We start from the raw sequence: 25,281 nt of genomic DNA, 5'->3' as shown, positions 1-25,281 counted from the left end.
ACTCCACTCTCACTTTCTTCCACTCCGCACACTCACTCACACACTCTCTCTCTCTCTCTCTCTCTCCCTCTTTCTCCCTCTCTCTCTCTCTCTCTCCCTCTTTCTCCCTCTCTCTCTCTCTCTCTCTCTCCCTCTTTCTCCCTCTCTCTTTCTCTCATCCGGCCTCTCTTCGCGGCGTCTTTCTCCCGGGCTCCCACCCCTCCGGCATCTCGCTCCCCCGCGCCGCCGGACGCGTCCCATCCTCTCCTCGGGAAAGAGTTACAGCATCCTCCCGTGGACGTCGGCTCGCAATAATCGCATGGACCGAACGTTCCGGCTCCCCACCAGCGAATCGGGTGAATCCTATAAATGCTCTCCGCGTTCCTCGGGACGAAGAAGTCATCTCTCACGGGGCCGATCAGCTCCCGCGTGTGAGAGACCACGCACAGCCACTTCTATGTTCGCAACCGGAGTGTGTCCCTTCCACGCATGGTGAACTGTTTCGTCGGTTGTCCCGGGAAATAGGACGCGCGACACGACCACGATGGTAAGTAAAGTGCGGGCGTCCCAGTGAACAAGTGCCGCGCGGCTCAAACGATGGGGCTGTACACGGGCTGTGCAATCGGGGCAAAGGATTGTTCCTCTCGTGACGGTGGACTGTGCCGCGGCGAACGCCGCTGGCCCGCGCCGGCGGCCGCGGCCTCTCGCGCAGCGGACCCACTAGGCTGCCCCGACGGGCCCCCCGTGATCTTGTGCTTCGACGTTTCCGAAATAATCGTGATTGTAGTTGCTGATCGATTGCTCTGATTAGGGTATTGGTCGACGAGTTCGCGGGTATTTTAGTGGACGCTGTGTCGTCTTTCCGAGGCGGTTTTTGGTCGATTTTCGAATTTGTCTGGGTTCAACGAGGGGCCATGCTCGGATTTAAGAATCGTCGCATGTTTTAAGCAGATTGAAATAATTTATGTAGTTTTTTTGATTTAGAAAGAATTTTATTTCGAGTGGAGAGAATCGAATTTGTTGACGCTTTTTTCGGATAAAGATTGAACTCGGTGTGACTTTTAGTATGTTTTTTGTAGGAGTTTTGTCTTTTCTATAGTAGTCTTCTGGAGAGCTCGATGTAACGGAAAAATTTACTGCGACAGAGTCAATTCTGACCTAATCGAGACCTAACATATAGCTAATCTAGATTTAAAGAATATGGCTTTTTATTTCATTGTAGTTTGCTGCGATTGAGGTAGAGAATTTTTATTTTATTTTTTAGCTTACTAAAATGATTGCAGACAATTTTTGTTTCACTCTAGTTTGTTGCAATTTAAGTAGACAATTTTCATTTGACTTCTAGTTGTTGCAAAATGGGGTAGAATATTTTTATTTCATTTGTTAGCTTGCTCAAATTATTTCAGACAATTTTTGTTTCATTCTAGTTTGTTGCAATTGTGATGGACAAATTTTATTCGACTTCACTTTGTTGCAATTTAGGGAGACAATATTTATTTGACTTCAGATTGTTGCTAAGTGGGGTAGAATATATTTATTTTATCTTTTAGCTTGCTCAAATTATTGCAGACAATTTTTGTTTCATTCTAGTTTGTTGCAATTGTGATGGACAAATTTCATTCGACTTCGCTTTGTTGCAATTTAGGGAGACAATTTTTATTTGACTTCAGATTGTTGCAAACTGGAGTAGAATATTTTTATTTTATTTCTTAACTTGCTCAAATTAGTGTAGACGATTTTTACCTTACTCCAGTTTGTTGCAATTGTGGTAGACAAATTTTTCTCGACTTCAGTTTCTTTCAAATTGACGTAGAATATTTTTAAAACATTTTTATTTGCCTTCAATTTATTGCAAATTGAAGTAACCAATTTTTACTTGACTCCTTTGTTAAATCTAGGTTAGGTTTGAATTAGTTCTGAATTCTCCTTTCCATTCAAGAAAATTAAAAAATGCCGCAACAACAAATTAAAAAAAAATACAACTAGATTTTTAATTTTAACAAAACGTAGTCCCAATTTTTCTACAGACTTTGACGAAATGTATAAAAATTTAAGTTATTTACGAGAGACTGAACAGTTTAGCAACAATATCTGAGGGTCCAAACTGACCCAGACTTCATCATTTAAGAGGCAAATGGAACAAAAGAGTACATTTTTTGTGCTTGAATATTGAGCTCGCGTAGAATTCGGAAACGTGGAGAAACAGGACACAGTGGAGATCGTCGGTTTTTTTAGTTTGCATGACACGATTACTTTCGTTGATGCAAAACAGTATTTCCACCGGTGAGCTTGCCACTTGGTATTTACACGTACGGCGTCCGCAGCCACTCGGAATTAATAGCGAGATGCGAGCGACAGCCAGCTGTTATCGCGGCAAATGTCAGAGGTTATTATTGTTCCTTAACTTGGAGCCTCTCCTGCTGGAGGCCCTCCGATTCCATTTGTTACGTTGTTCAGTTAGCAACGTTCACAATACCTTGCTGCTGAAACTTTTCATCTCTTGAACCAGGGAAAAATGTTTATCTTCTTTTTGTTTGCTGCAAATTTAGGTAGACGATTTCTATTTGACTTTTGCTTGTTAAAAATTGTGCTGAAATATCGCTATTTTAATTGACTTTGTTGCAACTGAGGTAGAAAATTCTTATTTAATTTAACATTGTTGCAAATTGCGTTAGAATATTTCCATTTTACTTGACTTTGTTCCAGCTGAGTCGGGCAATTTTTATTTGACTTCATATTGTTGCAAATTGGGCTAGAATAATTTCTATTTTACTTAACTTTTATTGTAATTGAAGTAGACAATTTCTATTTGACTTCACATTGTTGCAATTTGAGCTAGAATAATTTCTATTTTGCTTGACTTTGTTGCAATTGAAGTAGACAATTTTTATTCTGTTTCACGTTGTTGCAAATTGGATTAGAATATTTCTATTTCACTTTATTTCGTTGCAACTGAGACAGACAATTTTTATTTCACTTCACATTGTTACAATATATGCTAGAATAATTTCTATTCTACTTGACTTTCTTGCATTTGATATATTCAATTTTGGTATGCTTCAGAATGCTGCAAATTGGGCTGGAATATTTCTATTTCATCTTACTTTGTTGCAACTGAGACATGCAATTTTTATTTGACTTCATATTGTTGCAAATTGAGCTAGAATATTTCTATTCCACTTTGCTTTGTTACAATTAAGACAGGCAATTTTTATTGTAATTTCACATTGTTGCAAATTGTACCAGAATATTTCCATTTTAAATTACATCGTTGCGTATCGTGATAGTACATTTTTAATTGACTTCGGTTCACTGCAACGAACGCAGGCAATTTTTACCTCACTTCGTTGTCTCACGATCGAGGCATAGAATTTTTTCGTCGACTTTACAGCGTTCCACAAAGATCTACATCTCGCAGCTGTAGAAATGTAGATCCTTATCAGAGGCATGCACGACACCTGTTCACCGTGCGAAAACGCTTCCTTAATCAGATTGTCTGCCTCTCCGCGGTGTTACACACACGTGTTATTACTTAAATTGATTTTAATAGTAACCGCACGGGATTGTGAATCTACCTGGCTCGTCTGCCCAAAGCTATCTTCGTGACCACGTAACGTGGAAACTTTTTGCTCGCGAAAGGTCAGCCCGGCGCTGCGATACTCTCGTAAAAATTGCCTCGCAATCGAAATATTCGATTGGCGGTGGTGCATCGTTAGAAATTTCAACAAGTCGGTGTCGCAACCGAAGGTCTTCTCTCTTGACCAGTTCTCAAGTAGCCCCGCAGTGGATTCGAATTCTTCCACGCGCAATTCCACGCATATACGATGCCGATGGCGACGGTAACAGGTTCACATTCCCCGCGAAACAACGAACGCTTGAACCCGGCGAAGTTCGACTTTCCTCTGAACCATCGGGAAAATCATTTCTCGAGGTTCCGCGATACACTTGATACGCTTCGACGCAAGTTCATTAACTTATTTTATCACCCTTGAACGGTGCAAAGGGTCACGGGTGATCTACATATTATTTTTCAATTTTATTATTTCAATTTTATCTTTTCGATTTTATTATTTAATTTTATTATTCAATTTTATTATTTCAAGTTTATTGTTCAATTTTATTATTCAATTTTATTATTTCAATTTTATTATTTCAAGTTTATTGTTCAATTTTATTATTCAATTTTATTATTTCAATTCTATTATTTCAAGTTTATTATTCAATTTTATTATTCAATTTTATTATTTCAATTGTATTATTTCAAGTTTATTATTCAATTTTATTATTTCAATTGTATTATTTCAAGTTTATTATTCAATTTTATTATTTCAAGTTTATTGTTCAATTTTATTATTTCAATTTTATTATTTCAAGTTTATTATTCAATTTTATTATTCAATTTTATTATTCCAATTTTATTATTCCAATTTTATTATTAAATTTTATTATTTCAATTTTATTATTTCAATTGTATTATTTAAAGTTTATTATTCAATTATATTATTTCAAGTTTATTGTTCAATTTTATTATTCAATTTTATTATTTCAATTTTATTATTTCAAGTTTATTATTCAATTTTATTATTCCAATTTTATTATTCAATTTTATTATTCAAATTTTATTATTCAATTTTATTATTTCAATTGTATTATTTAAAGTTCATTATTCAATTATATTATTTCAATTTTATTATTTCAATTCTATTATTCAATTTTATTATTTCACTTTTATTATTCAATTTTATTACTTCAATTTTCGTGTAGAGTGTTTTATTGGTTCAGATGCTCCGTTATGTTAACTGTTTTATTGTTTCAATCCTTGTATTGCAACAATTGTTTATTTTAGCAATTTAATTATTTTAACTACCACATTGTTTTTCATCTATTTTAGTAGTCTAACTATTTTATCGCGGCAATTATTTTAATAGCATGACTAGTTCAATAATATCGATTATTTTACTATTTTAACTATATTATTATTTTAAATATTTTAGCACTTGGTAACAATAGTTCCAGCAACTATTTTATTAGAATAACTATTTCAATATATCAACTGCTATTATATATTATATTATATTATATACTATGTTATTTTAACTATTTCATGATATTTACTCTTTTATTATTTTAACAATTCAATAACTTTTACAATATCGTTATTTTAACTATTTCATGATTGCTACTATTTTATTATTTCAACCATTTTTTAAATTTATGCACTAGTTTAAATAAAAATACAATGTAGCCTTTATCAGAAACTATATTAGAACATTTCATGCACCTTTTGGCCTGGGTCTCCGATGAACCGGTCATTTTTTTTGGAGATCCGTGATATCACTTGAGAATTAAATTTTAGAAATTTCTAGCAGATTCCATACCGCGAGTAACAGATTAACGATGACCGCAGATCCGAATTAGGATTATTTATAGACGCGTTAGCATTATCAGGCATCGTCGCTCTCGCGCCTCCCTGTTACGATTCCCTCGCATGCTGAAAGACTTAATAACACCTGTACGGGTTCGTCGTGTTCAATGGTCCCGCGATGTAATGCATGTAATCGGCAGCTGAGCATGGGAGTCTCTTGTTCGAAGTAATCGGGGTAAAAGATCAATAGACGAGCACTTAATTGCACAACAATTGATCCTCTCCGGCGATTCGACCCTTTCAAATTTTCAAACGAGGCATCGTGGAGCTGCGAGGTTGCCGATTGTTTTCGGCTGATTGTTCAATCATTTGTAGCGTGAGAAAACGAGATTAAATGCACGCGATGGAAACACGAGACTCGAGTAATCGTTTGCAGTGATACATAATTCTGGCAATTGTCTTCACTAATTTATAATACAATTAATTGTCTGTATTAGTACATGGTACAATTAATTGTGTGTACTAATATATGGTACAATTAATTGTCTGTGCTAATAAATAGTACAATTAACTGTCTGTGCTAATACATGATGCAATTAATTGTCTGTACTAATAAATGGTACAATTAATTGGCTGTACTAATACGTGGTACAATTAATTGTCTGTACGAATACATGGTGCAATTAAAATTGTCTGTACTAATAGATGGTGCAATTAATTGTCCGTACGAATACATGGCGCAATTAATTATCTGTACTAATACATAGAGCAATTAATTGACTGCACTAATACATGGTACAATTAATTATCTGTACTAATACGTAGTACAGTTAATTGTCTGCACTAATACATGGTGCAATAATTATCTGTTCTAATATATGGTACAATTGATTGTCTGTACTAATACATGATACAATTAATTGTCTATACAAATACAATTAATTTTCTGCACATGGTACAATTACTTGTCGGTACTAACGAAGTGCAAATAATTGCCTGCGCTAATGTATAATATAAATAATAGTCTGTACTATTGTTTAATGCGAATAATTGTCTGTACTAATTTATGATACAAATAATTGTCTGCACCAATACGTAGTATAAATAATTGTCTGTACTAATGTATAACACAGATAATTGTCTGTACCAATGTTGAGAGCGTTCCGAAATTATGTTACCTCCTGGAAATGAGAGGTTCCTGGGGTCATTTCTAACAACTTTTTCCTTTGCGAAAATGTTCTACGACGAATCGTTTACAAGTTATTAACGAAAACATACTGACCAATGAGAGGCAAGCTCGAGCCAGCGGAACCGGGCTTCGAGCGCTTGTTGGCTGGGCCGCCTCGCGCCAGCCGAGCACGTCCCTCATTGGTCAGTATGTTTCCGTTAATAACTCGTAAACGAAGCCACGTATAAATTTTTTGTAAAGGAAAAAGTTGCTCCAAATGACCTCAGGAATCCCTCGCTTCCCGGAAGTAACATAATTTCGAGACAAAACCATTATTATTTTTAACAAAATTCATTGTCTCTGCCAACGTATATAAAAGATAATTGTCCATACCGTTGTGTAACAAAAAGAATTGTACTAACACAGACTCCAAACAACGATCATTGGTTAGCGAGTCAATTTATGGCGTTCCAGTGTCGCGTAAAAAAAGACACAGGGCACTCCGTAGACTGTCGTTCAGCGAACAGCCGCTAATGCAGGCGTCGCGAAGAACCTGACACGACTTGTCGCGTAATAGCCAGCGAAAACGTTAATAGGATAATAAACTACGAGCGCGATGACGCACAGGAATGTAGCATAACCATCGAATTCACGTTTACGCGTGCATTAAACGGCCTGGCTGTTCGCGGCAACCGACATTAATGCCTCTATGGTTCCTCAAGGCGGTTTCGCAACACCAGTAAAATCATCCGAGCGTCGATACGTCGGACGACTCTGTTGGAAGAGGCTCCTCCGATCGTCCGATGACTCCGCTTAACGAGGTACAAAAATCATGCCGATTACCGCGGGGACCGCGCGTTTCGAAAGTCCCGTGATTTGCCAATCGATCGATCTACAGCGCGATGATAAATTGATCGATCCGCGAGGTCTGGAGGCGGTGTTACGCAGCGGTCCGAAAGTCGAATTTGCTGGCCAAAAGTCAATTTCTGCGGTTCGACGTAGCGACGAAGTTTTTGTTCACTTGAAATTGCAACGCTCCGATCTTTTTTTTCAATATTGATACCTTGAAATTGTTGCTAAAATTTTAATAATAGAAAGAAAATAATATAATATAAAGAAATTTTTTAAACATTTTTGCTGCACAAGAATCGCCAGTTTCAAATTTTTACCGAAACCTTTACCAGTATTCATTTTCTATGAGCCTCGATATAAAAAATTTCTAAAAAATTTTGGTGCATAAAAAACGAGGTTTGCCCCTAATCTTTTTATGTCTAATTATATTTTCGACTCGATAATATTTCAGCTGATATCGAGACGAATTCAACGATATGCTGTAAAATGACCAGTACTCATTTTCCACAAAATTCGGTATAAAAAATTTCTAAAAAAATTTTGCTTCATAAAAAACGAGATTTGCCTTCAATTTTTTAATGTCAAATTATATTTTCAATTGGATAATATTCCAGTTGCGTCGAATTCAGGGAGCTACTGTAAAATCACCAGTACTCGTTTTCCACGAAATTCAGTATAAAACATTTCTAAAAAATTTTAATGAACAAAAAACGAAACTTGCTCTAATTTTTTAACGTTAAATCATACTTTCAACTCTACAATATCGCAGCAGATATCGAGACGAATTCAACGACCTGCTATAAAATGACCAGTACTCATTTTCCACGAATTTCAGTATAAAAAATTTCGAAGAAATTTTGATGCGCAGAAAAAAGAAGCTTGCCTCTAATTTGTCAACGTTAAATCGTATTCTTGACTCGGCAATATCCCAGCTGATGTCTAGACAAGTTCAGAGAAGTGCTGCAAAATGATTCTCAAAGTGAAATAATTTTGGCCACCGAATAAGGATTCCAGATCGCACCGGTCTCGATCGTCTCCCCCGAGATCCAGCCTCTATCTCAGCTGGATCGTCACGATCGCGTCTCCGCTAACTAATCTGTCGTGGCTGACATTTATGACCGGTGATGAACAATGGCCGGCTGGCGGTAATCAGGTGAACTTTCCGAATTGACATTTGCGGTAAATAAGCGAAGATTTGAATATCGAGGACTTCTCTCTCTCTTTTGATTTGTTTTTCCCGGTTGAGAAACTGTTATCCGGCGAATCAGATCGATTAGGGTCGTTCCGTGACGAATGTCACGGAAGGCTCAGCCGGTCTCGTCCAGCGTCTGTTAATTGCACTCGTCAACGGTGCTCGCTAGGTAGAACGCTCCTCGTGTGCTCCGCCGCATCCGGCGTTAATTGGGAACTGGTTGCGACACATTTATTCCCGCGAACGTAACATTCTGGAAACCGCGTGTCCCTCTTCACCGCGCTCGAGGCTCCAGTTCGTCAGCCGGCAATGAGATGAGTCATTATGCTCATATTACCATAAATTCATTTTACACGGCACTCGATCGAGCCCAGACACCTTGCGTCATCCGCGGATTAAGCATTTAGAGATTGACGGGACAATGAGCTCGCTGACTTTTACCAACAATGCTGAGACATTTGTCCTGAAATAGAAATTCTTCGATCCCTTGGTTTCTTGGGCAAAGCTGTCCTTTTGGTTGCGTCTGTGTCGCCACGTAGTACCTAACTCGGTACTAACAATGACCTAACCCACACCTAACCCAGACCTAACTCAAACCTAGCTCAGATTTTAATTTACTTTTGAAAGTGGACTGAGGATCTTTGTAAAATCGTTGGACAGACACTAATACCTTCTTCGATTTGTTTAACAAATATTGCAGTACCGAAATATTGTAACAATTTTTCAAGATTTTTTATTAATATTCTATCTATTTTGTTGATTCACTTGCACAGTTTTTTACGTAAATTCATGCGGTCTAATTATAAGTTGTATCGTTCACAAATTGTAAAATGCTTTGAACGTGCTATAAACACAGATTAGGTCTAGGTTAGGTCCGTGTTAGGTCTAGGTTAGGTTTTGTCTAGATCTGCGTTAGATCTAAGTTAGGTCCTCCGATACTCTACGTTGATTTATAATTGTCAAGGTTGACTTCTAAAGTAACCTGGACCTAATAAACGTCTGCTTGGTATAGGTTAGGTCAGAGTTAGGTCTGTGTTAGGTCTGCATTAGATCTCTTAGTAACCTCCTGTATGCTTTTATGGCACATTAGGATTTTTAATTGGCTATCAAACATATAACGTATCCCTGAATTTCTGCAAATCTCTATTTAGTCTAGGTTAGGTCAGAGTTAGGTCTATGTTAGATCTGCGTTAGATTTACTAATAACATTCTTTACGCATTTATGGCACGTGGAGATATTCAATCGGCCATCTGACATATTAACATAACCCTGGATTTTATAAATGTCTGTTAGGTCAGGATTAGGTCTGTATTAGGTCTGCATTGGATCTCCTAATAACCTCCTTTACGCTTTTATGGCTCACTGAGATTTTCAATGGGCTATAAAACATATAACATAACCCTGAATTTTGTAAATAACTGTTTAATCCAGGTTAAGTCAGGGTTAGGTCTATGTTAGGTCTGCATTAGGTCTCCTAATAACCTCCTTTATGCTTTTCTGGCTCATTAAGATTTTCAATCGACTACCAGACATACAACAGAACCCTCAATTTTGTAAATGTTTGTTTAGTCTAGGTTAGGTCAGGGTTAGGTCTGCGTTAGGTCTCCTAATAACTTTCTTCGCGTATTTATGGCACGAGGCGATTTTCAAACGGCCATCAAACACATAAATTGACACGATTAACTTTTTTAACAAGTTCGATAAAATAATCTCTTTAATTTTATTATTAAATGAGCAAAAAATCTCTCTCTCTCTCTCTCTCTCTCTCTCTCTCTCTTTCAGTCGATAAAGAAAATTTGTCTTTAATTCTAACCTTCTCGAAGCGACTCTTAAAAATCTTCATAAAATCCTCGATCTAACTACTGTATCTCAAAAAATCGTCTACGAATTTTCCAAAAATGCCACTCGTATTTAATCCACCACCCAAATCAATATATCATTAACAATCTTAATTCGTAACACACCCGACGACAAAAATTCCATAATCGACGAGCCTGTTCTAGGTCTTCGCGCAGCCTTCCATTGTCCCAATTATCTCCGCGACCCTATCGACGATGATCTAAGTTCAACTTTACGGTCTTCGATTGGCCCAGTTACCTCGTTGCTCGGTCGAAGCAATCGCCGCGACGATCATCTCGCTGATAACGCCGGCCGTGCGCCAGAAAGAGATAGAATAGAAGAGGAAGGTCAATGATAGTTCACCGGCGATGGGGCAATTGACATCCGGCGCAAACAACTTTCAGTTTCTACGAGTCCGTCTCGTTTCGCCTGCCGTCCCGCTCTTTTACACCCGGCACCGCAGTCCCCGCTTTAAGGTTTAATGGCTCCGCGTATCCATCCACTTGTCCGTATTCCCTCGTGTGCCGTAATACAGCCTTGATGAGAAGGATGCACGTCTGCCGTCTGAATTCCGCGCGTGCCTCGCCTCCGAGCATCACCTCGGACGTTTCAATTAAACCTGCCGCCGGTGGACAGTTCTTTTTTTCTTTCGTTCGACACAAGCCGACGACTGCTCGACATTATGAGCGTGTCGGCTTTCTCAGACGACCGGTAATTGATAGGCTGATTGGTCGCACCTCTCGCCAGGTGGTCAGCTTACTCAAGCAAATTGGGTGCTGATAATATATTTACTTCATTAAACAATATAATTAGTAAATATAATAACAAAATAATAATAATAATAATAATAAAATAATAAAAAATAAAAATAACAAAAATACAAATAATAAAAAATAAAAATAATAAAAATAGAAATAATAAAAAATAAAAGTAATAAAAATAGAAATAGTAAAAAATAAAAATAATAAAAATAGAAATAATAAAAAATAAAAATAATAAAAATAGAAATAATAAAAAATAAAAATAATAAAAATAGAAATAATAAAAATAAAAATAATAAAAAATAAAAATAACGAAAAATAGAAATAATAAAAAGCAATAATAATAAAAAATAGAAATAACAAAAAATAGAAATAATAAAAAATAATAAAGAAACAAAATTTTTATGACAGCTGTAAGAAGTGATAAAAATTTACTTTTAACGAAAAAATAAATCCCGTTGCTTATAGTAATTGTAAAAAATTGGAACAAAGTATTGCGACAGGAAAGAGAATAACTTGCAACAAACTCTGTAGAAGATCAAAAGGAACGTTCAAGCGACGCTGGCAGAAGAACACGACGCTCATGGTTTCAGTGGGCCCAATCACTTTGCTAGCCATCGGTTCATGCTTTTGCGTCACGGGAAAAATGATTAGCGACCGGCCGGCGATAAAGTCGGATCATGTCCTTTCAAAGTTGCGGCGTAACGAAACATCGCATGGCAGCATGAATGGTTTTGCAACGCGCGCGTAAACCAGCTAACAGATCTGCAAACCGAAGTAGCATCACTGCCGTTTCTCACGGTTCCATTAACCGTGACTTCGCTCCAGCGAATTGGTGCTGATTTCTGCGAGAAATCAGTCGGCGAACATGGAAACTGAGATCGAAAGAAAGTCCATCAGAAAATTCTTAACAAAACGAATTTCTGTTTTCTCTGCAGATTTCACATAAAGGATTTTTTTATGTGATTTTTGTTTTCCATTTCCAGTCATAAAAGCTGTAATGACATCAATAAAACTAGTAAAATTACTAAAATTAGTAAAATTAATAAAATTAGTAAAAATTAACAAAATCAATTATGTAAAATGGAATCTAATAGTAAAACCGTCTGAAAAGTTATCCAAATAAAAAAAAACCAGCATCATTTAAAATTTGAAATCCAAAGAACAGTGAACAAATTATTCATTTCATTAAATATTTTTGTAAGAACAAATCTGACGAAAAAATGTTTCATACAAAAGTTTATTCTTATTCCACGTAGAATCGAGATCTCTGAATAAAAACATAAGTTTCCTTTAAAAAATCAAAGTTACCTTCCAAATAACCTTCGAGCCGACCAACAAAAAAAACGTAAATGTGCCAATTATATCCACCATATAAAATCTAGCAACTTTTGTATCAAACGTTTTTCCCAGAAACGCGTCCTTCTCGAGATATTCGTAATAACACGCGGGATCGTATCGGTCCGAGATTTCATCCGCGGTGAAACGAGTCTCCGACGCAGCCGCGCAGCCGGGAACCTTTTCCCGCGGCCGCAACGGCTGCGTTACATCGAGCCGCATCGACAGACGAACAGCTTGGAATGCCAGTTAACGAACGAAAAATAAAAAACGTTAAATTCAATTAGAAGCATCGACCTCCCGGCGATGTTTACGCGATCTTTTAATAACGCGTTAAGAAGAAGGCGGTAGTTATTTTTATCCTCGTCGACGGAGTCGGTCATTTGCATCTTCGCGAGAGAGCCTATCGCAACGGCGCCGCCGGTCAGCGGTTTCTGCAACGCGTCGGATCGAGCAGCGCGCGCCGATCTTTGTGATGCTAAACGAGAAAAGCGCGCGAACTTTTATCGCCGGTGCCCGCGCGACAATGGCCCTCTGTCGCTTTTGTCGCATTCCTCCGCACGGTTTGTGCCGCCGTTACACGCTATTACGTGGGTGAGCCGAACGAGAGACGCGGTCGAGATAACTCGCGCACGTTCGTGCCCGGACTTTCTCCTATATCGTGCTTCTTCCCGCGCGCCTCGTGATCCGCGACAGGGACACGGAGAACTGTTCGATTAATTCTGCACGATTCTCTTTAGAACGAGCGTTTAAGAGCAACGACTGGAGATTAGAGTAATTGAGTTAGAATCGTAGCGGCGTGACGGGACGATCTCGAAAATTTTGACTCGTCTCTTGGCACTTCGACGACCGCGATGATGAACTAACAAATTTTCATTAAATTCGAGTATTTTATTTTTATAAAATTGCAAAATTATATGGCAACAATTATTTGAGACGTCCGCGCAAAACTGGATTTCGATGCTGTGTACAGTTTAAGGCTTGTTTAGGTCTAGGTTTCACACTGGCTAGGTCTACGTTAACTATGGATTAGGTCTGGGTTAGCTCTAGGTTAGGTCTACGTTAGTTTTTGTGTATTTCGGTACAGTGTGTAACGGTAAACAACTAAGATATCCGTGGAAAACTGAATTTCGAAGCTAAACACAGTTTAATGCTTGTTTAGGTCTAGGTTACACTCGGGTTAGGTCTAGGTTAGGTCTACGTTAGTTTTAATATATTTAGGTTTCATACATTACGGTGAACAACCAAGAAGTAGTAACAATATATACAGTTTAAGTGTCGATTATGTGTAGCTTATACACTGGTTAGGTCTATGTTAGGTCTTGATTAATCCTAGATTAGGTCTAGCTTAATTTTAGTTTATTTGGCTTTAGTATATCACGGTGAACAACGAAGATATCCGTACAAAACTAAATTTCGAAGTTGTATATAGTTTAAGTCTTTTTTAGGTCTAGACTACACTTAGATTAGATCTAGGTTAACACTGGATTAGGTCTAGGTTAGGTCTACATAAGTTTCAGTGTATTTAGGTTCAGTACATCATGGTGAATAATCGAGATATCCGCATAAAACTGAATTTCGAAGCTATATACAGTTTAAGTCTTGTTTAGGTTTAGACTAAACTCAGATTAGATCTAGATTAACACTGGATTAGGACTAGGTTAGGTCCGTATTAATTTTAGTATATTTAGGATTAGTACATCACGGTGAACAACCAAGAAGTCCACACAATATATACAGTTTAAGTCTCGATTATGTATAGATTATATTCAGGTTAGGTCTAGATTAACTCTGAATTAGGTCTAGGTGAGGTCTACGTTAGTTTCAGTGTATTTAGGTCTAGTACATCGCGGTGAACAACCAAGGTATCCATGCAAAACTGGTTTTCCAATCTGTATACAAATCGATTCTCTATTACGTCTACGTTGCCCCCAGGTTAGGTCCATATTAGGTCCAGGTTAAATCTGTATTACGTCTGCACTAGATCTATGTTAGTTCCAGAGTGTTTAGCGTCAACACATCATAGCGAACTGCCAAGATATCAGCACAATACTGTTATTCGTAGCTGTACATAGTTTGGGTCTCAGTTAGATCCCGATTAGGTCTCGGTTAGGTCTGCGTTAGGTCTCAGCGAGCCGTACAGTCTTTCCTAAATATCTCGGAAACCGAAGTCCGGTGACATTTTGTGCAAAGGAAAAACTTCTTCGAAATATCAATCTCTACAACATATAAAAATTTCATCGAATTCAAAAAATATTTATTTATAAAAGTTAGGTCATGTCACGATACTTCGGATCAATATCGATACGCCATCCGCGAAACTTTCTAGAAGTTCGTCGGCCTATTTACGGGAAATCTGTTCAATCCAATGGCCTCGACAACATGCTGGAACGTCGCGAAAATCAATGAGGAATCGTCTTCGCCGCGTAACAGAGCCGCCAGCCGGCGTTCGACGCGCGGCGTTAATGAACGTTAATTGATACCTGCGCGCTCCACTTGCCGCTTTCCCGCGGAAAATCACGTTCCCCCGGCACCGGCGTTTTCCTTTTCGAAACGTTCGAGTTACGACAACATCATGATCGATGCGCCTCGGCCGTTTCTTTCTTCGCTAAACGAGCGCCGGTCATCGACGGCGCGAGATAATTAGAAAGCCGTGCCCCGAAGACGCGGCCGCGTCTCGCACTTTATTAGTAGCAAATACGTGACCCGCGGCTCTCCATTATGCAACGACACCCGAACATTCTTTTCTCTCCTGGCTCGGCCGTTCGCCGGACGAACGAGCCTCGCGGTCGCGCGGCGACGCGCGGTTCGCCGACTGACAAATCGACCGCCGCAACAAAAAGCCTACGAAATCAATTAACCGGCCGATAGAAGCCTGTGAGAATTAACGGCTAAATTGATTGCTCGAAGATTGATGACCGGTGCGCTGCTGTCGTTTCGCGAATCCTGTCTCTTTTTTGCCGGCGAACGTGTCGATTCGATACTTTCTACGGGTCTCGTCGATCGTAGAACGTTTAACTAAATCTAATCTAGTCGTTGTTACAAAATAATGATGTGTCAGTCGCGTTTTGGACGCGGCAGTTCTAGCGATAACCGTCGATCACCGGTGACCGGGTCATCTGCGACCCGACGTATTCGTCAATTCGGTCAATCTCCGGCAATTGAACGAAGTGAACGATGGTTATAGAAAGCAAGTTTAAGACATGAACAACAGAGAGTCTAATTAGTCGACGCGAAATACAGTAAAGTCTCCCTAATTGTCCACGTTTTTAGAATTGTTGGTAATCGGCAACTATGTAAGCTTCATTGATCGTGTCTCCTCTTCCCTAACTGTTCACTTTTGTTTTCAAGCCGAGGGTCAATTGGAGGGAATTTACTGTAACTCCTAATATAGTAAATTCTCTGTAATTGTCCCTCAGTTTTTACGTGAAACTGGACAGTTAGGGAAGAGAAGATACGATTATTTGAACCCTGCACCTCGTTTTTAAAATTGTCGACAATCGGCAATTACAAAAATTATAATGTATAATCGTAACTAAGCTAAAACTGTGATCGTGTCTTCTCTTCCCTAACTGTTCATTTTCGTTTCCAAGCCGTGGGACAATTGGAGAGAATTTACGGCAATTTCTAATACAGTAAATTCTCTCTTATTGTCCAACGACTTTTACACGAAAATGGACTATAAAAACGAGTCGCGAGGCTCCAATAATTGTGTCTCCTCTTCCCTAATTATCCCTCAGTTTGTAAACTAAACTTAAGAGTTTTTGGTAGAGGAGATACGATTATTCGAACCCTGTACCTCGTTTTTATAATTGTTGACAATTGGCAACTATAAAAAAGAATCGCGAGGCTCGAATAATCATGTCTTCTCTTCCCTAACTATCCATTTTCGTTTCCAAGCCGAAGGACAATTGGAGATAAATTTACTGTAACTCCTAAATACAGTAAATTCGCTGTAACTGTCCCTCAGCTTTTAAACAAAAATAGACTACAAAAACGAGTCGCGAGGCTTTAATAGACGTGTCTCCTCTTCCCTAATTGTTTCTCAGCTTGTAAAATAAAATCGAGAATTTTTGGTAGAGGAGATATGATTATTCGAACCCTGTACCTCGTTTTTATAATTGTTGACAATTGGAAAATTTTAAAAAAGAACCGCGAGGCTCGAATAATCATGTCTTCTCTTCCCTAACTGTCTATTTTCCTTTCCACACCGAGGGACAATTGCAGATAAATTGCAGATACAGTAAATTCTCTCTAATCAACCCATAGCTTTTAAACAAAAATGGACTATAAAAACGAGTAGCGAGGCTCCAATAATCGTGTCTCCTCTTCCCTATCTGTCCATTCGTTTCCAAGCCGAGGGACAATTGCAGACAAATTTACTGTAACTCCTAACACAGTAAATTCTCTCCAATCGTCCCCCAGCTTGTACACAAAAATGAACACTTAGGGAAGAGAAGGTACGATTGTTCTTATAATTGTTGACAATCGTCAACTATAAAAAATAAAAATCTACAATCACAACTAACCTAAAACTAAGGTCTAAAACTATCTCCACATGCCTAATTGTCAACTTTCGTTTCCAAGCCGCGGGTCAATTAGGGAGAATTCGTTGCAGTTAGTTTTTCGAAGCTAATTGTACATTCTAATTCCCTTTCGTTCGTCGTGGCGGACGGTAGCAGACTCGGTAGCCAGAAGCGACACGGCGCCCGATTGCGACAGAATTTTGCACCTCGGGGCTCGCGAATTACCCGCTCGTAGAAAACTGTTGTAACATTGGTTTCTCGTTCTGGCCGGAGGCCTCCTCGCCTCGCAGCGTTGCCGCTTTCACTAGGTGTAAATAAACGCCGGTCGAAACGACCGATCGCCTGCGTTCGTCGCTCGCGCGAACTAAGCCGGACGGCCGCATCGCGATGCTCGAATTTACGACCGGCGCGGCCTGCAATCATCGTTACGCTAAACAGCGACACGAAACGGAACGTTTTCAGTTAGAGGCCTTCTTTTCCGCGCGATTTACGACCACCGTTCAGAGAAACCTGCCTGCGATCGCAATGGGTGCTCGGCGGCGAGAGTCGACGACGCGTTTATTTTGATAGCGCCCTCGCGGCACGGCGTTCATTGTGCCGCAGCGGTGCGATAGTTCGTCGCGAACGACATGGTAACCTTATGGCAGCCTCGGTCGAACCTGCGGTAACTAGACGCTTCCTATCTACCGTGCTCGTCCGTCGCGATGCGGCGGCGCGCGCGCGATTGGATTCTCGAAAGATGCTGCGTCGGATAGAAATAGAATATTTTCAGAATATTTTTATGGTTGTTAAGGTTGTAAATTATATTATAAATCGTTATGATTATAAATTCAAGATTACGAGACCGAGATTACAAGATCTACAATTTTTCCAAGACCGAACATCGCGGTGGCCGAATTTTAGAAAAACGTGTTATAAATATATATAAAATAATATAATTAATATAAATATATGTAATAATGAATATAACAAATAATATGATAATATAAATATATAATATTATCATGTATTAATATTAATATATTATATATAATATTATCCTATATTAATATTAATATATTAATATATTATATATATTATATTAATATTAATATATTAATATATTATATATATTATATATAATATTATCACATATTGATATTAATATATTATATATATTATAAAAATAGCATGAAGATAGAAACAATGGCAGAAACGATAGAAATAATATAAGAATTGAATCGTGGAAGACGATTTCGCATATGAGATTCTGGGATGCGTGGGATTCGTCACGGTCCTCCGACAGTAAGCAGTCGCCTCTCCCACTCCGCGGCCGGACCCAATTCTTCAGCGATGCGTCGTCGGGTCGCATCTGCCTTCTCCGAACGTACTTTCTTTCGACAAACAGCCTCCGACACCCGATAACCGGAAGATAGACAGTCGGACAATAGTCCGGTTCAGAAAATCCAGTGACAAGTTGTTACAACTTTTGAACCATCTAAGATATCGCAATGGAATTTTCCATTGAAAATGATTAAAAAATAGTAATTTTTAGCTGCCGGTAATTGAATATATTTGTTGCATTTGTTAAGCGATAAATTTCGATAAATTTTCATTGCTATGTTTGATTTAAGAAAAGCATTGTTTAAATGTAATTATGTAATTGTTTAAATGTGGCAAATTATTTTTTACTTTATAAATATATAGTATTAAGTATTAAGTATTTATATCTCCTACGAATAACGAGTTTTATGCAATACGATTCATGGAATATCGGCGGCCGAGCGCGGCCATGAGCGGCGCACGACGCGGTCCTCTTTAAACAATTATAACTTCCAAAGTGGTTGCTATAGGAACGCGATATTTTCGCTGTTATTTGAAGAAAGCTGTATAGAAAATATTCTTTTCTGTTAGAACCAAGAGACTGAAGGATTCTGAAAGCTATCCTCTGTCGAATGTAGCGAATTTTTTAAATTCCTTACGCATCGATCGGTGTTACTTTTATTAATATACAGGGTGTTCCGAAATTATGGTACTTCCGATAAATGAGGGGTTCCTGAGGTTATTTGAAGCAACTTTTTCCTTTGCGAAAATGTTCTACGAGGCTTCGTTTACGAGTTATTAACGAAAAATAGTGACCAAGAAAAGGCGAGCGCAGTTGGCGCTAGGCGGCCGCTCCAACCAACGGTCGAGCCCGGCTCCGCTCATTGGTTCCGCCGCCTCGCGTCAGCCGCGCTAGCCTCTCATTGGTCAGTGCTTTTTTGTTAATAACTCGTGAACGATGCCTCGGACAAAATTTTTGTAAAGGAAAAAGTTGCTTGAAATGATCTCGGGAATCCCTCACTTCCCGGAAGTACCATAATTATGAGACATTATATATTATGACTAATAAAATATATGATTTCTTATTAGGAAGGTATTTTATAATATTATATTTTTATTATATTTTATATTATAATAATAATATAAAACGATTGAGAGAAAACATTGAACACGATGATCAAGACATCGCAAGAAAAGTGAGAAGTTAGGCTAACTAAAATATTTATTGAATTTCATTAATTTTTCAACATTTCTGCGCTTCACAGACTTTCGTAAAACAAATCGAATAATTATCGAACAATTGAAATTTTCATAAAACGTCACTGAGTTCTTCAAACTGGACCACTGTGCGATGCCCAGATCTGGCCCCGCTCGTTCACCGATAAGGCCCTACACGACGCAATCGCAAATCTACCAAAGTCCCAGCATCGTAATTAACATTTCGAGCATCGCGAACATTCGTTCGCATCAGCGAACGATCCGACTAATCCGCGAAGCCGTGAGACCGTCGCGACGTCCTTGGGCCTTATCACCTCGAAGATTTATTCATCCGGATTGGTCGGCGAACACCGTCGGCGGGACCGTGAGACCTCAAAATTTCTCAAGAAAACGGTAACCTTGCTGTATCTGTATCGCGTGCGCAGCGGGGCCCGACGCGGCGTCGTGACACCACTTATACATTAGAGGCCTTTCACATACTGGCGAAAGACGGCGGAGGGGGACATCTGGCCGCAGCCGCTCGCGGATCCCTCTTTATAAATTACACGTCTAAAGGTCACTGGACGTTTCTTTGAGAGCCCAGAACCATCATTCGTACCGTGCACCACGGTTTCGCAAACGGATTAAACGGTTTTAATTTTCCGGCCGGTCTCTTCTGCTCCTCTCTCTCTCTCTCTCTCTCTCTCTCTCTCTCTGACTCTCTCTCTCTCCCTGATTTATGAAGCTCCCCCACGATCATAGCGGTGGCCACCGCCGGCTCCATTAGACCTCATTCGGTCCGAAACGTCGCTTCGGATGGGACGCGCCGGAGCGTTGGGTGCCCGCCGGCGCGGGCGCCGACTTCGGCGGTCGGGTGTCCGCGTCGGATCGGCCGCGACAGAACGCCGTTTCCGTCGACATAAAAGTGTCACGACGTGGCTTATTAGCCACGGAGCGACTAATTAGCGGCGCGAAGTGCGCCGCAAGGTTTTCGAAACACCGGGCCCTACGTTCGTGCTCGGGACTTATAATTGGCGGTGCGCGGGGCAACGCGTTCCTTAGCGAAGAGAGAATTCGGAAATCGGTCGGACAGCGCGACGCGGGCCGCACGACGATGGAGCAGCAGTTAATCAATTGAGAGTGCGTTGCATTTCGCACGGGCGAGCCTTTCACGATCATTGGCACATCATCATAGCGACGCGCTATGCGGCCGAGCGCCGTTATATAAGAGGCTCGTGGGCGAGGCGTGAGATAATCCCACGAAGACGGTATTCGATATACATATATATATACATACATATACATACATACACGTGTATTAGGATCGATTACGTGAATAGTCCGTGCGGCTTAATTCGATCCGGAATCCGCGCGGCGTTATTAATCCAGTATAACGGTGGCTCTGCGCTTTCTGAATGACCGTGCTGCGTGAGTTCCAATGGTGTATATCGCAAAACACGTTCACCTTGACTAGAATCGCGACGACGCGCTAAACCCGCCTCGTGACAGTTCTACACAGTTTCGGCCGTTTACGGTGTGCTTTCAGCGTGTCCTGTGGATCGCAGCCGTAGCGGCGGTGCTCTCCGTATGCCGTGCGCAAACGTCCAATGAGAGAAGCAAGCGGGCGATACTAGCAAAATCTAGTTTCGGTGGATACAACTATGAGCCGCCGGAGGAGAAGTTCACCTTACCGCCACGGTAATAGTCCGTCGACGATGATGATGATGATGATGATAATAACCGGGCGACGAGGCGGGCGACGCGGTGGTACTTAATTTAATTTTTATCGGTCCGTTTCAGCTCCCCGCAGCCACCAACGAGACCAACTGGAACGCACGGACCACCGGTCACCAAGCCGGAGTATCACTACGACACGACTCCGGGGTACACTCAGCCTCCGACCAGGCCCCATGACGTCACCAGGCCCCACGACGTCACCAGACCCCATGACGTGACCAGACCGACGGGAGGATACACGTATCCGTCGCCGACGCGGCCATCGCATGGTCCGCCGACGGGCCCACCGACAAGGCCCACCGTCACGCCATCTTATACGCAGTCGCCTATAGAGTTTACACAGCCGCATGGACCATCGCCGCCGCCTACTTCCAGGCCGCCGGTCATCGGATACGATTACCCAGTGCCGAAGGAGCCGCTAAGGCCCCCGAGCAGGCCGCAGTTTCCACCCGGGCCACCAGTGAGGCCCCCATCTCCTCAGCCGCCGAGGCCAGATTTCCCACCAGTGAGGCCTCCATCTCCTCCACAGCCTCCGAGGCCCGATTTTCCGCCAGTGAGACCGCCATCCCCTCCACAGCCTCCCAGGCCAGATTTTCCTCCGGTGAGACCGCCATCCCCTCCACAGCCTCCGAGGCCAGATTTTCCGCCAGTGAGACCACCATCCCCACCACAGCCTCCGAGGCCTGATTTTCCGCCAGTGAGACCGCCATCCCCTCCGCAGCCTCCGAGGCCAGATTTTCCACCGGTGAGGCCCCCATCCCCACCACAGCCTCCGAGGCCTGATTTTCCGCCAGTGAGACCGCCATCCCCTCCGCAGCCTCCGAGGCCAGATTTCCCGCCGGTGAGACCGCCATCCCCTCCACAGCCTCCAAGGCCCGATTTCCCGCCGGCAAGACCTCCGTCCCCACCGATAGGTCCTCCTCCTAGATATCCATCGACTGGTTACGATTATTCGATACCGTCGGTGACGTTCCCACCACCAGCAAAGACGCCGCCACATTTCCCGCCTGGTCCTCCCCCCACCAGGCCGCCAGCGCCGCCACCGCAGCCACCTAGGCAGCCGTCTTCACCTTACTTACCACCGTTCCCGACGCAACCACCGGTCAGACCACCGCCACAACCACCAAAGCCACCTACACCTTATGTGCCCCCTGCGTCACCGCCGACGCCTTACCTGCCGCCGTTCCCGACGCAGCCGCCAAGGCCGACGCCACGACCGCCCCAGCCTCCGCCCACTTACCCGGCGCCGCAGACGCATCCACCACTGCCGCCGTATTTCCCACCGTCACCGCCGCAGCCTCCTACCAGGCCGCCTTTCCCACCACAACCGAAGCCTCCATCCCCTCCAGTGACCCCTCCGAGAAAGCCATCGACGGGATACGATTACCCAATACCATCGCCGACCTTCCCACCACCGCCGAAAACGCCGCCGCACTTCCCACCCGGCCCCCCTCCCACCAGACCTCCGCCGCCGCAACCACACCCACCAATCCAGCCGTCGACGCCTTATCTACCGCCCTTCCCACCGGCGCCACCCACTAGGCCACCCTCTCCGCCGCGGCCGCCGCAGCCGCCGGTGACCCCATCGACGCCTTACCTACCGCCTTTCCCTCCGCAGCCGCCTACCAGACCTCCGCCACCACCGCCCAAACCACCGACGCCTTACATACCCCCAGAACCTCCTGTGACCAGACCTCCACATCCACCAAAGCCCCCGACACCTTATATACCCCCAGAGCCACCTGTGACCAGGCCCCCGCACCCACCGCAACCTCCAATCAGACCGCCGTCACCGCCACAGCCGCCGAAGACACCATCGACACCTTACCTCCCCCCGTTCCCGCCTCAGCAACCTACCAGATACCCCCCTCCACCACCGCATCCGCCGCAACCGCCAATCAGACCCCCGCCACCTCCTCAACCACCAAAGAAGCCGGCGACACCTTATCTGCCGCCGCAGCCGCCTACCAGACCCCCCCACCCTCCGCAACCTCCACAGCCACCCACCAGACCTCCTCCCCGCCCGCAGCCTCCAACACCGCCGACACCTTATCTCCCACCCTTCCCGCCGCAGCCACCTACCAGACCTCCCCCTCCACCACCGCCCCAGACGCCCAGGACCCCGCCAACCAGGCCCCCACGACCACCAACACAACCCAACACCTACCTGCCGCCGGACCGAACGCAGCCTACGACAAGACCGTCTTATGGGACCCTTCCAACGAGGCCCGACGTGACCACGCAGAGGTTCACTTACGGACCCACGACGAGGCCCACTTATGGGCCCACGACGGGACCTACTTATGGACCTACGTCGAGGCCGACCTATGGACCCACCACGGGGCCCACTTATGGGCCTACGACCAGGCCTACTTATGGACCCACCACGGGGCCTACTTATGGACCCACAACGAGGCCGACTTATGGACCCACGACTTCTAGACCTACGACGTACTATGACTATACTACCAGGCCCTCCTACACGACCTCTCACGTTCCAACGAGGGGACCTACCAGCTATCTACCACCTGATCATAGCATTACGTACAACACCACGCCTAGGCCTACCTACACCACGCCTAGGACTACCTTCACCACGCCTAGGGATATCTACACCACGCCTAGGACCACATATACCACGCCTAGGGATATCTACACTACGCCTAGGGATATCTACACCACGCCTAGGGATATCTACACCACGCCTAGGACCACCTACACCACGCCTAGGGATATTTACACCACGCCTAGGACCACCTACACCACGCCTAGAGACACCTACACCACGCCCAGAACCACTTACACCACGTCAAGGGTCACCTACCCGAGTCCAGGGCCCACGACCCACGGTCCCACGGGGCCGTCGTCGTACCTGCCGCCGAACAGCGAACGACCGAACACCCGACCGGAGCCGTACCTCCCTCCCTCGAGCCCGACGCCTCCGCGCGTCACCGTGACTCCGCCCCCTCCGCCCACGCCCATCTACACGCTGACGCCCACATCGACCGTGTACACGCCTCCGCCGACCGGCAGCCCGGCGCCGCCGCCTACGCTCCCGCCCACCACGAAGCGGCCGATCGGCTACTTCTACGAGGTGCCGGAGAATCCGCTCGAACTGCCGCCGTTTGTCCGATGATGGACCGCCGTCGCGGGCGGTCCCAGCGAACTGCGTGTCATTCTTTTGTAATCTCGTTTTTTTTACGTACGAACCCCGCGTTGTAAAGTAAGAGCTATTTATGGTGGCGCCAACGGGAGACGAGGCGTCACGGTTCAGCATAGATCGCGCCACGTCGATCATAGATCGCTGTGATCACTAGGGACGGATTTATGTCGTACGGCGTGTCAAGGTTATTTGTCGAGGACCCAGCCGCTGTAACGTTTGTGAAAGCCGAATAAAAAGTATCTTGGCAAGCCACCACCGTGAACCGTCTCCCACGCGTAACCGGAACGTTCCGATTCGGTTCGTGTCGAGCATGTAACCGGCCGGTCAATAAAGTTTCTATGAAATGGTAATCGTTGTATATCGTTGTACCCGCTGGTGCACGCTGAAGTTGGAAGGGAGATTTCTACGGAGTGTCCCGAAAATGTACCGCAATCCGGAAGAGGGGGCTTCCTGAGGTCATTTCAAGAAACTTTTTCCTTCGCGGAAATGTTCTACGAGGCTTCGTTTACGAAATTATTTTAGTACTACGAAGTTATTAACGAAAAACTGTGACCAATGAGAGAGCGAGGGCGGAGCGAGGACGAGCAGAGGCGTGGCGCCGTATGTTTTTCGTCAATACATCGTAAACGAAGCCGCGGATCGCATTTTCGCAAAGGAAAAAGGTGCTTCAAATGACATCAGGAAGCTCCACTTCCCGATTGCGAGACATTTTTGTGACACCCTGCATTTCTCGCTGCTTCGGACGATGTCACATGTTGACTCGCCAGTAGATGAATTCTTCTTTTCCGCAAGTAACCGATCTGCCTCTGTTTGTATACATCATGTTCCATAATTTTGTTATCACTAGGACATTTGAAATAA

The 25,281-nt window shown here is 43.0% G+C and overlaps 1 protein-coding gene across 1 annotated transcript; it reads left to right on the top strand.

Moving 5' to 3' along the window:
• Nucleotides 1-367: 367 nt before the first annotated feature.
• On the top strand, nucleotides 368-24,770 carry LOC117225695 (uncharacterized). The gene is made up of 3 exons (XM_076526202.1): nucleotides 368-526; nucleotides 21,067-21,218; nucleotides 21,321-24,770. Exons 1-3 carry the CDS (start codon nucleotides 524-526, stop codon nucleotides 24,391-24,393), a joined length of 3,228 nt encoding a protein of 1,075 aa, XP_076382317.1. The 5' UTR covers nucleotides 368-523; the 3' UTR covers nucleotides 24,394-24,770.
• Nucleotides 24,771-25,281: the final 511 nt, after the last annotated feature.

This window comes from Megalopta genalis, chromosome 14, assembly GCF_051020955.1.
Source record: "Megalopta genalis isolate 19385.01 chromosome 14, iyMegGena1_principal, whole genome shotgun sequence".
NCBI classification, from domain to species: domain Eukaryota; kingdom Metazoa; phylum Arthropoda; class Insecta; order Hymenoptera; family Halictidae; genus Megalopta; species Megalopta genalis.
This window is presented reverse-complemented; position numbering and strand designations above follow the sequence as displayed.

Bases quoted from the DNA above. Each gene is read 5' to 3' on its own strand.
- LOC117225695 (XM_076526202.1), top strand. The intron at 21,219-21,320 runs GTAATAGTCCGT...GGTCCGTTTCAG, and splicing joins AAGTTCACCTTACCGCCACG to CTCCCCGCAGCCACCAACGA.